At 44.2% G+C, this 14,432-nt stretch overlaps 1 protein-coding gene across 1 annotated transcript in view; it reads right to left on the reverse strand.

Annotated features, from left to right (window-relative positions):
- The window catches only part of SH3RF3 (SH3 domain containing ring finger 3), a 368,418-nt gene that overhangs the window by 142,702 nt on the left and 211,284 nt on the right, over positions 1-14,432 (reverse strand). Inside the window, exon 2 of the mRNA XM_047069059.1 lies at positions 13,305-13,580. Coding sequence (XP_046925015.1) covers positions 13,305-13,580 — 276 coding nt within the window. The remainder of the gene's footprint in view (positions 1-13,304; positions 13,581-14,432) is intronic.

Below are 14,432 nucleotides of genomic sequence, written 5' to 3' on the forward strand. Positions count from 1 at the left end.
TAACTGCAAGGAGAAATAGATAAATCCACTATTATATTTGGAGACTTCAATGTCCCTCTATCAGAAATGGACATATCCAGCAGGCAGAAGAATCACTAAAGACATAGTTGAAGGCACCAACACCTATCAATCAACTGAATATAATAGACATCTATAAACTACTTCATCTAAGAACAGTAAAAAATACATTCTTCTCAAGCTCACATGGAGCATTCACCAAGATAGATCACATTTGGGGCCATAAAATATACCTTAACAAAGTTAAAAGAATAGAAACCATACAATGTTGGTTCTCAGACCACAGTGGAATTAAACTAGAATCAATAACAGAAAGGTAACTGGAAAATCACAAAATACTTGGGAATTAAACAATACAATACTAAATAACACTTGGTTCAAAGAAAAAGTATCAGGGGAAATTTAAAATTTTTTTTAAATAAATGAAAATAAAAACGCAACTTGTCAAAATTGTGGGCTGAGGGAAATTTATAACATTGAATGCATATATTAGAAAAAAACAAAGATCTAAAATCAATAATCTAACCTTCCACCTTAGAAAACTAGAGCAAGAAAAAGCAAATTCAATCCAAAGCAAGTAAAAGAAAAGAAATTATAGATATTAGAACAGAAATCAATGAATTTAAAAATAGGAAATCAATAAATTAAATCAACAAAACCAAGAGCTGGTTATTTGAAAAGATCAATAAAATTGATAAACCTCTAACCAGGCTAATAAAAAAAGAGAGGAGACACAAACTATTAATATCAATAATGAAAGAGAGGACATTATTATAGATCCTCAACATTAAAGGGATAATAAAGTAATATTATGAACAATTCCATGCCCACAAATTTGATAACCTAAATGAAATGAACTAATTCCTTTAATGACATAATCTGCTAAAATTTATACAAGAAATAGACAATCTGAATAGGCCTGTATCTTTTAAAGAAACTGAATCAATAATTAATAAATTTCCAAAACAGAAAGCACCAGGCCCAGATGAAGTGACTAGTGAATGCTCCCAAAAATTTAAAGAAGAAATTATACCAAATTATCTACTAATCTCTTCCAGAAGTAGAAGCATAAGGGGCTACTTCCTAATTCATTTTATGAAGCTACCGTTACACTAATACTGAAACCGGACAAAGACACAGCAGGTAAAGAAAACCACAGATCAATATTTCTCATAAGCATAGATGCAAAAATCCTCAACAAAATATTAGTAAACTGAATCCAACGAAGTATAAAAAGAATTATGCAGCATGACCATGGGATTTATCCTAGATATGCAACTCTGGTTCAACATTCAAAAATCAATTAATGCAATTCATCACATAAACAAGCTAAAGAAGAAAAATCACATCTTCACATCAATAGATGCAGAAAAAGCATTTGACAAAATCAAACACTGATTCATAATAAAAAAAAATAGCTCTCAGCAAGTTAGGAATGGAGTGAAATTTTCCTCAGCTTCTGAAGAACATTTACAAAAAACTTACAGCTGACATCACAGTGGTGAGAAACAAGAAGCTTTCCCACAAAGTTCAGGAATAAGGCAAAATATTTTCCCCCTCAACACGGCCTTTCAATATCATACTGGAAATCCTATCTAATGCAATAAGATATGAAGGGCATACAAATTGGGAAGGAAGAAATAAAGCTGTCTTAGTTCACAGATGATATAATTGTCTAAGTAAAAAATTTGAAAGAATCAACAAAAAAACCCTCTTGGAACTAATAAGCAATTATAGCAAGGTTGCAGGATAGAAGATTAATATACAAAAATTAAACACTTTTCTACATACTAGTAACAAGTGGAATTTGACACTAAAAACACAACACTATTTACATTAGCACCTAAAAAAATGAAATGCTAAGGTATAAATCTAACAAAATACCTACAAGAGCTGTATGAGGAAAACTGCAAAACTCTGATGAATAAAATTAAATAACAAAATAGAGAAATGTTCCATGTTCATGGATAGGAAGACTCAACACTGTCAAGATGTCAGTTTTTCTCAACTTCTAGATTTAATGCAATTCCATTCAAAATCTCAGCAAGTTATTTTGTGGATATTGACAAGCTAATTCTAAAATTTATATGAAAAAGCAAAAGACCCAAATAGCCAACACAATTTGAAAGAGAAGAACAAAGACTGACACTATACAACTTCAAGACTTACTTAAAGCTACAGTACTGAAGACAGGGTGGTATTGGTAACAGAATAAAAAAGTAGATCAGTGGAACATAATACGGCATCCAGAATTAGACTGACATAAATACAGTCAACAGATCTTTGACAAAGGAACAAGACAACATAATGGAGAAAAGACAGTCTTTTCAACAAATGGTGCTGAAACAATTGGACACTTACATGTGAAAAATGAATATAGACACAGACCTTACACCCTTCACAAAAATTAACTCAAAATGAACCACAGAATAAACGTAAAACACAAAAATATAAAACGCTTAGAAGATAACATAGGAGAATATCCAAATGACCTTGGGGTTTGGTGATGAGTTTTTGGATACAACATCAAAGACCAGACTATGGAAGAATTGATAAGCTGGGCATCATTAAAATTAAAAATTTATGTTCTGCAAAATACACTGTGAAGAGAATAAAAAATAAGACATGGACTCATGAAAATATTTCCAAAGTACATATCTGATAAAGGACTATTATTCAAAAAATACAAAGAACTCTTAAAACTCAACAATAAGAAAACAAGGGCACCTGGCTGGCTCAGTTGGTAGAGCATATGACACTTGATCTCAGGGTTGTGAGTTCAAGCCCCACACTGGGTGTGGAGCCTACTCAAAAACATAAGAAAACAAACAATCCAATTTAAAAATGGACCAAAGACCTAACAGACACTTCACCAAAGAAGATATAAGATGGCAAATACAAATATGAAAAAATGCTCCATGTCAAATGTCACTAGGGCAATGCAAATTAAAACAACAACGAGATGTCACTACACACCTATTAGAATGGCCAAAATCCAGAACACTGACAACACCAAATGCTGGCAAGGATGTGGATTAACATGAATAGTCATTCACGGCTGATGGGAGAACAAAATCATACAGCCACTTCAGAAGACAGTTTGGTGGTTTCTTACAGAACTAAACATACTCTTACCTTAAAATCCAGCAGTATTTACCCAAAGGAGTTGAAAACTTATGTCCACACAAAAACTTGCATAAGATATTTATAGCAGCTTATTCATAATTGCTAACAGTTGGAAATAGTCAAGTGATGTCCTTCAGTAGGTGAATGGATAAATAAACTGGTACATAAAGACAACAGAGTATTATCCAGTGCTAAGAAGAAGTGAGTTACGAAGCAACGAAAGGACACGGAAGAAATGTAAGTCCATATTATTATGTGAAAGAAGCCAATCTTAAAAGTTTACATATTAAGTGATTCCAACTATGTGACATTGTGGAAAAGGCAAAACTATGGAGACAATAAAAAGATCAATGGTTGCCAAGGATTGGGGAGTAGGGAGGAAAGGGGTGAATAGGTGGAGCACAGAAGATTTTTAGGGTAGTGAAAATACTCTATTTGATACCATAATGATATACATGTCATTATAAATTTGTCCAAACCCACAGAATGTACAACCCCAAGAGTTAACCCTAATGTAAACGATGGACTCTGGGTGATTATGATGTATCAGTAGAGGTTCATTAATGGGAACACATGTACCTCTCTGGTGAAAGATGCTGATAGTGGAGAAGGCAGTCCATGTGTGAGGCTAAGGTTGTATGGGAAATCTCTGTATCTTCTGCTCAGTTCAGGAGTAAAACTAAAATTGCTCTACAAATTAAGTCTATTAAAAAAAAAACTAATAGCACCACAGAGAAATGAACATGAACAAACTATAGCACCCTACAACACTACAGATGGAGTGTACAAATGTAATGTTGAGAGAACACAAAACTGGACTCAAAAATATACTCTGCATGTTTCATTTATTTGACTTTCAAGAACAGACATGACTCATCCATGATGTTAGGGCCATGGGAAGAGGGAAGGACTGGGATGCCAATATCCCACCATCTCTCCACTAGGTAGTGAGTATAAGGATTTTCTTTCCAACCATCAAGCTGCACAATTTTGATTAGTGGACTTACTGTTGCAATATGCTTTATTTAGGTTAAAAGGTTTTTTTTAAGTATAGACAAGTTACAACACACCTTGAGTACTGCATTTGGTCTTAACACATCCCTAAAGGGACTTCACATACTGAGGAAGCCAACCATTATGTGAACACTCTGAAATCAAGTCACAGAAAGCCAGAGAAGAAAGTGGGATCACTGAGCCTGAGACATGAGAAAGCTGGGTGGGGGGCATGGTTACTGTCTTCCAGCTTTGGCATCATTACCACACTGAAAAGCTGGACTCATTCTGAGTCACCTGGGAGGGTAGAATACACACCAAGGGCTCCAAGTTACTGAGAAGCCAACACAGCTCCACATAAGGGAGAGCTATTCCCAAATGAGTGTCCTCTCTCTGGCCAGGGGCTTTGTCATCATTCCAAGTGTTACACAGTGCCAACCTGTTCCTCATGTGGCTACCAATATGCAAGCATCCCCTAAGAGCCAGGCATGAGGAAGAAGCTGACCCTTCCCAAGAAAAGATCGGCACTTGGTGGAGGAGGTATGCTTATAAAGAGATGGACAGTATCCAATAAATGTACATACAGTGAAATCCCAGCATAATGCAGTAAGTGGGGTAAAAATCCAACTCTGTCAGTGTGCTACTGTGAGGTTAGTGGAACCTGCATAGCCCCATTTTCCCATCAGATGCCAATTCAATGTAGTCCCAGCTCTGGTTTGGTGGTACCTTGTGGCAGGTCTCTGACCTGGCTCAAATATTGATGTGGCTGGGTGGGGGGCGGGGGGGGGGTGCAATTCTTGGTCCTGCAGCTGGCTGGGATTTCATGGCAGTGGCAGGATCCATAACACTCTTATTTAGCTGGCATAAATCTTGTTGGGGATACTGGGCTGGGAGAATAGAGGGTTCAGGGAGCCAGTCACTCTCCGTACACACAAAAAAACTAACTTTGCCTAGCTAGGAGTGCTGAGAAAGGTTTCCCACAGCTCTGCCTCTAAACCAAACTCTCACGATGGAGACAACCTCCAAAGAGTAACATATGAGTGCTGGACAATGAGAAAATTCACTCTAGCATGCCAGAGCTACCAGCACGAGATCGGGTGTGTTTTGGAAACAGAAATAACTTCTCTTGCCACCAATGCAGGACGAGGGTAACAATGACCATTTTTTCATGCGTAGATCACATCAGGTCTCTGATTTACTGTCATATTTCAAAAAGCTGGAGCCAGTGCTTTAGGAAGGACAAGAAAAGGGTGAAATCCCTGCTCTGTGGCCTCTTTGGAATATAGAGAATTACTCCATCCTCAAACACTACAAGGGCTTTTCATAGGACAATGGCAAGACTGATCTACATGGTTTGGACCTGAGTTTTCATTTGCTGTTTTGTAAAGAATGGCATCCCCTGCATGTCACACTCAATGTGGTGGGATGCTGGTGGCCTCAGAACAAAGCCATGCTGAGTGGGATGCACAAGGAACCACTGTGTGCTTGCCCTCCATAGTGCTGTGCTCTATGTCATAGGTCAGAAAACCTTTCTAAGGGCCTTATCACCAATATTTCAGGATTTTGAGACTGTACTGTGTCTGTCACACATTCAACTTTTCTGTTTTGGAATGAAAGCAGCCAGAGACAACATGTAAATGAGGGAGTCTGGTTGTGTGGCAATAAAACTTTATTTACACAAACGGCAGCAGGTGGGTAGGATTTGACCTGCAAGCACTGGTTTATCAACCCTTGTTTGATGTAGATGAGTAAACGAAATCTATACCATTGATAGTCAGGAGGGGCAGACAAGTTTTGGGCCAATATGGCAGCATCTGAGGATTTTAAGGAGAAAAAGTTGTTCCCACCACATCATTCACTTTCAGATGCATGACTCAATTTCATTTACATGTTTCGTGTGAGGTGCTTATTACTTGCTGTGGGGCATTGTACTTCCATATGCTGTTTTCACTCTTCTCTCTGAGTTTCCAAGCTTTAAAAATATACCAAATGCCATTTTCATACGACAGTGGCTCTCCTTTGCGTTCAGGCGGTCTCGGGGTGGTCCTAAATGATGTCAAGGCTGGGCTATGAACATAACATGATTATTAAAAAAGTATATCACTTTTCTTCCCAAGGCTCAGTGGGTAATACATATGTAAAGGATTCAGGTACCATGGTAGTCATGCCATCTAAAAGGGGCCTTCAAACTGCATTTCTACTTCATTTACCTAATTTGCCCAAAGTCTGCTATCTACAGGCATAGGGGCTCTGTTAAGAACAGAAGCTGTGTAGCAGAGCAGGGAGAGTGGTATGCCTGTGTCCACACAGAAGCCCTCTGGATGCCACTGAAGTTGACTGGCTGAGCACATTGTCCTTCAATACTGTTTCAGAAATACAACTCCATAAATGTCATAGCTTACACATCAGGGGCTCAGCCTGAAATATCATGTCCACTGAAAACCTTAGAGAGTTCCTTCAGCAAGTCTGGATAAACCAACCTCTGAGGACCTAATATTTTCCTCTCCTAAATGACCAGTGTGGCAACAACACATATAAAGCAGCTAGAAACATCCTGAAGGGCTATGAATAGCAAGCAGGTACTTCTGGAGGGCCACTCGAGTGCTTCCACTCTCCTTTCACTCACACTCAAAGTGGTTTCTGAGAAGCAGTGTGAGCCAGACCAGAGGGAGCCCTTCCTTTCATCCTTTCACTGCTGGCTGCCTGCTCAGCCGGCCATGGGCATAGCCACCTCTCACCGCAGCATGACTGGGGACCCTGTCATTGAGTCCTTCCCTGTCAGAACGCAAGCCAGCCATAGATAGGGTGCCAAAATCACTGCTTATCAGAAAAAATGGAAATTAAAAAGGGAAAAGTTCAAAAACTCCCTCAGCCTTTCGTTGTAGAAATAATACAAAATTGTTCCTCTGGGCAGTTCTAGGTGAGGCTCTTAACAGACTCATTGCTGCCATTAACCCCCTGATGTGCTGTTGAGGACTTAGGGAGCCATGATGTTCCAGAAGTCAGGGGGCCTTCTCCCATTGTCCCGTCTTGCTCACCCCATCTCAATTCCAGAGGCTGCCAGCGGCCTGGAACCACTCACAGAAAGGCAAAGCTCCAGGACAGAGATGCACACTTCGAGGAAGTCTGGCCTGCAGCCACAGGGTGGGCCCAGGTGGAAGTGGAGAGGCCAGAGGTCAGATGTCACACGCTCCTCAGTGCTTGCAGCTCTCCCCATCATGCACCACCCCACACACATGCACACACATCCCAGGCACAGACACTACATGCACACACACGCACACCACACCCACATACATCAGGGGCACACATACCACATGCACACATACACACTCTCTCCAGCAGGGCAGAGGCTCAGGTGCTGTGATGATCCCTCTCCTGGTCTTCCCACTATGGGCTGTGAGCATTTGAAGGTGGGACTCTGTTCCCACACATTGGCCCACCCGGAACACAATCTAGTGTCAATAAACATCTGATGAATGAATGAATGGACCAAGGAGGCTGGACAAAAATAAATTTATACTATCCATAGCAAGTACAGCTTACCTCTTGCTCAGGCCAAGCCAGAGTGCTTGTACTCAGCCTGTCAAATATGTATTCAAAGTCCTATGTGCCCTTCACTGTCCCAAGATGGGGATAGGCAGTTAGTAAATGCAGGATGGCTACCCTCAGGGAGCCTGCACTCCAGCCAGGAGACCATGAGACAGACAACTGTCTGTAGTATATACACACTACCTTGTCAGGAGGAGAAAATGGGGGTGTGGAGTAGTAGTTGAGGGCACTCCATCAGCAGGGGCCACTCTGAGGGATGTGAAGACAGGTCGGGAGGGCATTCAGGCCATGGGGAGAGCTACAGAGGCCCTGGGGGAGCCAGCAGGATCAGATGGAGGGACAGGGGCTGGGAGGTCAGCATGGCTGGGAGTGGAGTGAGCCAGAGGCAGACTGGAACTAAGTCTGGGAAGGAGGTGGGTGCTGGGTCAGGTAGGATCTTGCAGGCAGTATAGACTCTGATGTTGGCTCTGAGGAGACTGGAAGCCAAGGGGGTTTCTGAGCAGAGGTGGGGTACATACACTCTAGCCACCGAGGGTACAAAAGTTGGGGGTGCCCACAGTGAGCCAGATAGGGCATACTGGTTGGGAGGCTAGTCCTGAGGGAAGAGCTCGCATTTTGCACAGGTCTGAAGATATCTCCTAACAAAGCTTCAGACACACCCCATGTTCCACCTCAAATATATAAGATTCCCTGTCAGTTTCTCTGACTCCTGCCTGGATGTCCAAACAAGGGCTTGGGCAAGGACATCCCTCAGCAGCCCCCAGGCTGCCACTGCCCTCCTAGCCACCTCCTCCATATGCGGGTTTGGTTCCCTTAGTAAAGGGGCCTCCTCTACCCAGGTGGAGCTGACATTCAGAGGTGACTATAGGGCTACTGCTCAACCGGAAGGAGGGAGCCAGGAGCCATGAAGGTGACGGACATTGTTTGGTAACTTCTGAGGAAGGCTGCACAGAGGCTCATCCCATTTAGCTTCCTGAGTCTTTCTAGCCCTGAAAGCTTTTCAGATTGCCCCTCAGGAGAAAGCAGATATGCCAAGGCCCAGGTGCCCAGCAATGGGGACAGCAGTCTTGACCCAGGGCCGAGATTTCACACCCCCTTGAGATTGAGCCACCAAAATATAAGTGTCTAACCCACTAGACAAATTCTCAGCTTTCCAAGTAGTGTGTGTCTTAGGGTGTTTTTTTTTCCTGTGCGCATTCTGGGCTAACATAGAAAGTGATAAGTATCTGACCAAACTTCACCTTTTCCTGAAACGGGAGTAAGCAGAGCACAGAAAGCAAATATTTATTGAATGCCTATTTTGAGCTCAGTTCTCTAATGCCTTTGCTCATTGAATCCTATTATCAACTCCACTGTACAGTTAAAAAAGGAGACTCACAGACTAAGCAAATGTCCCAAAGCTACCATGTAATAATAAAAAAGTGTTATGATTTGTATCCTTGTTTACCTGACTTTACAGCCCAAACTTTCTACACTTAATTTTTATCTAAGCCTATCTCCTGTATCAGAAGAACACAGTTTAGGATTAATGCTGGGTTCATTCTCATAAAAGAGAAGTCCCACACTTTTGGGAAGTGATGATTAAATATTCAGCAGAATAAGATCATATGGAAGGGTCTTGTGGTGACCTCAACAGTGTGGCAGTGTTTTACACAACTCTTTGCCAACTCAGAGCATCCCTGAGGCCCTGGAGGAGGGTGTGAGGTGAGGCATGGAAGGGAACTGTTCCCTTGTCCACTGTTCTGTGGCCTCATGTGGCCACACCCACTATGGGGTTTGGTCCAACACAGAGAACCTCAAGTTCCTGCTGTAAGCCGGGTGCAAAAGTGACTCTGGGGTCAGCCAGGCACCACCTGAGAAAATCTCACAGCTTCTCAGGATTCCTGAGCATTACAGAGTGAATTCACCAAAGGGCAGCCCCAGGCCCTTTACATCCAGCACAGCTCCCTGGTAGGGTGAGGAAAATGTTCTCATGTAAACTGGAATTTACATAGCATAGTCAGGGCTCCATGCATATTTGCTGAATTTTGCAGTTGACTGAAAATAAGGTAATACGGAGTAAGCTTCCATAAAAAGAAAGGAGTTCAAGGTCCCCTCTTGTCTGCTGCCCTAAGCTTAGCTCTTTACTTAGATCACTTAGCCCTCAGCAGCCCCCTGTAGGTATCTGTGTCCTGGCCCTGAAGATGAAGTGGCCCAGCAAGGTTGAGTGTTTTCCTAAGGTCACACGTGGGATCCCTAATTGCACCAAGGGTGCACCAGGTGTGGGATCCCTGCACCCAGCTTGCCTCCCCAGCAAACCCATTCCCTCTCTGTGCACGTGGAGGGCAGCACGCATTAAAGCCTCACGTGAGAGCTTGGAAGAGAGCAGCCAGCAGAGCTTCGCTGGGCACAGTGCACTTCTTTCCTTTAGTCTCTATTTGCACGTGCCCAGCTTTTTGGAGTGAGACTACTAAGAAGTTATCAAATATGCTTTTTATAGCTGATTTACAAAAGGTAATTATTCATTTTCTTCTTAAATGAAACAAGGACTTTGGTTTTAGAATGACTTTAATTAATGCAATTTTAACAGGACTGTTCAAAAGCCAACGCTGAGGGTGAAAATCTTTTGATCCAGCTGCTTCCTGCCTTTTAAAACCCAACCAATCCCATCACAATGATGCTTTTGAAAGGTAAGCTAGCACCATCCATGGATTTTAGAGACCCCACTTTCTTTGCTGACTGCAGAGGGGAACACACGCAAACAACAAAGCATTCCACGCAGGCAAAACCAAACTGGTCTGAAGCAGCGACGCCAAGCCCAGAGGACGCCAAGCCCTGAGTTACTTGAGGTGTGATATGAACGGAGGCTGTCAGAAATGGAACCAGCATCCTGGGCATGGGAAAAAATGAGCTGGTCAGATGCACATGGAAGGAAAATGTCAGGCAAGCAGCGTGGGTAAGAGGAAATATGAACTGAGTAGAAGAGAGTCATGATTCATCACCCATGTCCTTCGGAGGCTTTGTCTGAAGATGTTTAGAGGTGAGAGCTGCAAATAGAACAGGTACTTGGTAGGCGTGGTTGTGCCCTAATCCAAGTAGGAGGGCAAAAGTGGGGGCTCCTGAAAAGGTTATGTGAACATAGTAGGGGGTGGATGTCACAGAACAATTTTCGTTGGGAGTCACGCCTGGGTATCTTTAACTGTCCACCTTAATCCACAGGATTCAAGGGATAAAAGCCCATGAAAAACACCCTGAGTGCTTCATACTTGGCTTCCTGTGGGACCAGCATCACATTACGTAGCCAGAGACCCCCAGACCCTCTTGTTCCTAGCACCTTTGCTCCTCAATCTCAACTCAAATATCATCTCCCCAGAAGCCCTCACAGCAGCTACCTCAACAGTGATGCCTGCTCACACCCCAGACACAATCATCATAACTAAGAACAGTGCCAACCACAGAATGAGTCTAAGGAGGCCTGAGTTCTAATTTTCCCCATGAGGACTACACTTTACTTTTTCTTTTGAAATACCAAACATTAAGCTCTATCATTGAATAGTTTGGAGACTTCACTAAATACCTAGTCGGGCTCCTGGGTTACCAGCATTGCTCTCTGAGGCTGACTTTTGAACACTTATTTCTTGACTTGCTACTGCCTGCCTCTTCCACTACACTTGAGGCTCTAGAGGGCAGCGGGTCTGTCTGTGTCCCCTGGGTATAGCACAGTGCCCTGCAGAGTTGGAGGCTGACACATCTTGTTGATAGGTGGGCAAATGCCTATCCTCTTGTGCAGTGGGCTCTGGTATTCACCCTGGAGTCAAGTGTCCCAGGCAGAGGCTCATTGAACACAGCAAGTTATGATGGTGGTGTGAAGGTAGGCCTTTGCTCACATCAAAGGAGGCTGGGGGCTTTAGGGCTCTGCAGAGGTCAATGCAAATTGACCTCTCCTAGCTCAAATAGCCTCCTCTAATGTTATTCTGTAAGGATGGCTGTGTCTGCCCCTGGAGCAAGCTGAGCTCAGAGAAGCCTAGAGCTGTAACAGAGTCTGTCTCCTTAGCAAAGCCCAACCAGAACCCAAGAGGTTGAGGGGGGTCCCTACTCGTGGTCACTAGTGAGAGTACAGAGCATCACAGGCCTCCAGGGCATTCTCCTCCTTGGGCACGTTGTCCAGAGTCCACTGGGCAGAGAAGTGAGCAAAGTAGGGGCTCTGTCTGCCATTGCACTCCAGACAGCCTGCCACTCTAAGTCTCAGACTGAGATGGATGGAAAGGGAAAGAAGGAGGGAGAGGGGGAAAAAGGTCTGGATACAGCTTCCCAGGAAGCTGCATCAGCCAGATGACAATCAGAATTAACATTAGAACACCTTGATGAAAGAAAGGAAGAAAGAGTTGAATCCGTGAATGAAAAATAGATTATTCACTGTCAGTCTGAACAATGGAACAAGACATAAATAGCAGCTATGCACAGGACATGCCAATTTTGCTCAAAAATGGTGTGCACAGCACTCCAGCAGCCCTCCAGAGAGCTCAGTACCACAGCCAAGTTCTGTACCAAGCAGATGGGGAGAAAGAAAATAACAATGGCCTCTCAGAAGTGGGAAGGACGTGGGCTTTAAAGTCAAAGATTCATAGTTCTAGCTGCTATTTACAACTGTGTACACACTCACAAGGTTAGGGTGGAGGGAGGGAAGCAGGAGAGATGGGAAACAGAACACAGAAAGCAGAAGGAGAGGCCCAGGCCACCATCCTCAGGTGAGTGACATTCAGCCTCATGGAGCTTTGGTTCCAACATCAGCAAGATTGGCTCCAACCACCTTGCAGTTGAGATACAGCATGAGCGTGTTGGGAAAGCTGTAAAGAGCAACTGCTATTACTGACATTGGGTAGAAATAAGTGCTTCAGGAGTCCCTGCCTTGCCCAGCACAGAGAGGAGTATGTGTAAGAGTGAAAACAAGAAAGGAGGCATGCCCACAGATGAGAATGGAGCTTGTCAGTTGTGGTTGGGAAGGGAACATCAAGGTGTAGAGGGCCCCACCTCAGGTCTCTCTATGCTTTACAACCTCAGAGGCCAGGGATGACTAACAACCAGGCCCCTCCGCATCTCACTGGGCTCTGCTAGGACAATCCTGCTGGTAAATGCTATTTAGTTTGTCACAACCAGAGTCCCTCTCTCCAAGACAATCCTGGCCCTAAGCACACCTGCCCACCTGCCCTCTGGTGCTCCAGAGGATGCAGCTGTGGCATGCTGGTTTCTGGGTCCTACCACCACGTTCCTGTGAGCCAAAAGGGATCTCTGCAGCAGCCTTCCTTGATAAGCCTCCTCTCCCAGGGCCTGCAAGTCCTGGAGAGACTTCATGCCTTTGTACCTGAGTTGTCACTGAGACACCATGACTCAGGTAACAGAGGGTCCTGTGTCTGTTACCCAGAGAGCCCCCTGTCAGCTCTCAGATGGAGCTACCTATTAGGCTGCGTGCCATCTCTTTCCACTGAACAAAAACTCAGGAAGTAGAAACAACTGTTCTCCCCACTTACAGAGGCACAGCAGAGAGAGTGTGTCTCGGGAAGGAGCCAGAATTCAAATCAGCAGAAAGGTGGGAATTGAGAAGGGTGGGTGGCAGTGTTCACAGAGACCTCCCTTACCTTGGTGAAGGTCAAACAGTCCTTGTCCTGGTCTCTGTCCTTCATCTCGAAATCATAAAGTGCTTTGCCCTGGGGCGGGGTCTGTGGCAAGGGCCGGATGCACTGGATGTAGCTGGCGGGCAGGAAGCCATGAGCCCCATGCAGCTCCCCATGGTACCAGTGCTCATCCACCCTGCGCCGCAGGATGATGATGTCGCCCTTGCTGAACTTGAGGTCGCCGGGTTCTTTCCCCTCATAACTGTAGAGAGCTTTCCCATAGGGAAGCTGGGAAAGAGTCTGAAAGCAAAACATAGCATCTGGTTACTCAACGTGGCCTTCCTGCTGCCAGGTTAGATCTGCCTAGGTTAGGGGCTCCCATGCAGTGTGGGCATATATAGAATGCTCTAGAGTGGGAAGTACTTCAAAGGAACAGATGCCCTGTATGGGAATACTCAAGCCCATGGTCCTGCCAAGACAAGATGGTCCCTGTAATGGCAGTCCCCCCTCAAATAGTACACATGAGAGGGGGGCCTTCCACAGGAACTAACTCACTCTGCCAAAAAGAACTCTGAAGGAGGAGCTAAATTGTCATCAACTACAGGTGAGGGAACTGAGGCAGAGAGAGAGAGAAGGTAACTGGCTCAAAACCTCACTTCCGTAAGGGTTGCAGAATTCCCACTCAGGTGGCTGGCTCTGGAATATTCTCATCTACTACTCTATGTTGAACTGTCCTCCACTGAGTGCTATTTCTAGCTGCCAGACTTCCAACAATTATTGTCCAATAAGATTTTCCAGACTGCACCTCTGAACCTTCACAACTCAGAATATGTGTCAAGGGGGTTCCCGGGTCAAGGGGACGGACCCACACTGACTGTGGGACTTTCCCACTCACAGCCTTACAACCAATGGCATACACCTGTGACGTCAAGCCCAGAGGGACAGTCTGGCCATGGAAGGTGGAGGCCAACCCTGGGACATTGGTCCCTAATGCACTAGAAGTTCTAACAAGTGGTCCCTGGCTGTCACAAACATCCCTGCCCTGGCCCTATACACACACCAATGACAAATAGCTTTTTGATGCATATGGCAGTCTGGTCCAGAAGTACAATTTCAAGACCATAAAACAGTATCTTCTTAATGTCAAGGGAT

Source organism: Lynx rufus, unplaced genomic scaffold, assembly GCF_022079265.1.
Source record: "Lynx rufus isolate CCGP_SWC_20201006 ecotype Redwood Valley unplaced genomic scaffold, mLynRuf1.p SCAF_8, whole genome shotgun sequence".
Classification (NCBI taxonomy): domain Eukaryota; kingdom Metazoa; phylum Chordata; class Mammalia; order Carnivora; family Felidae; genus Lynx; species Lynx rufus.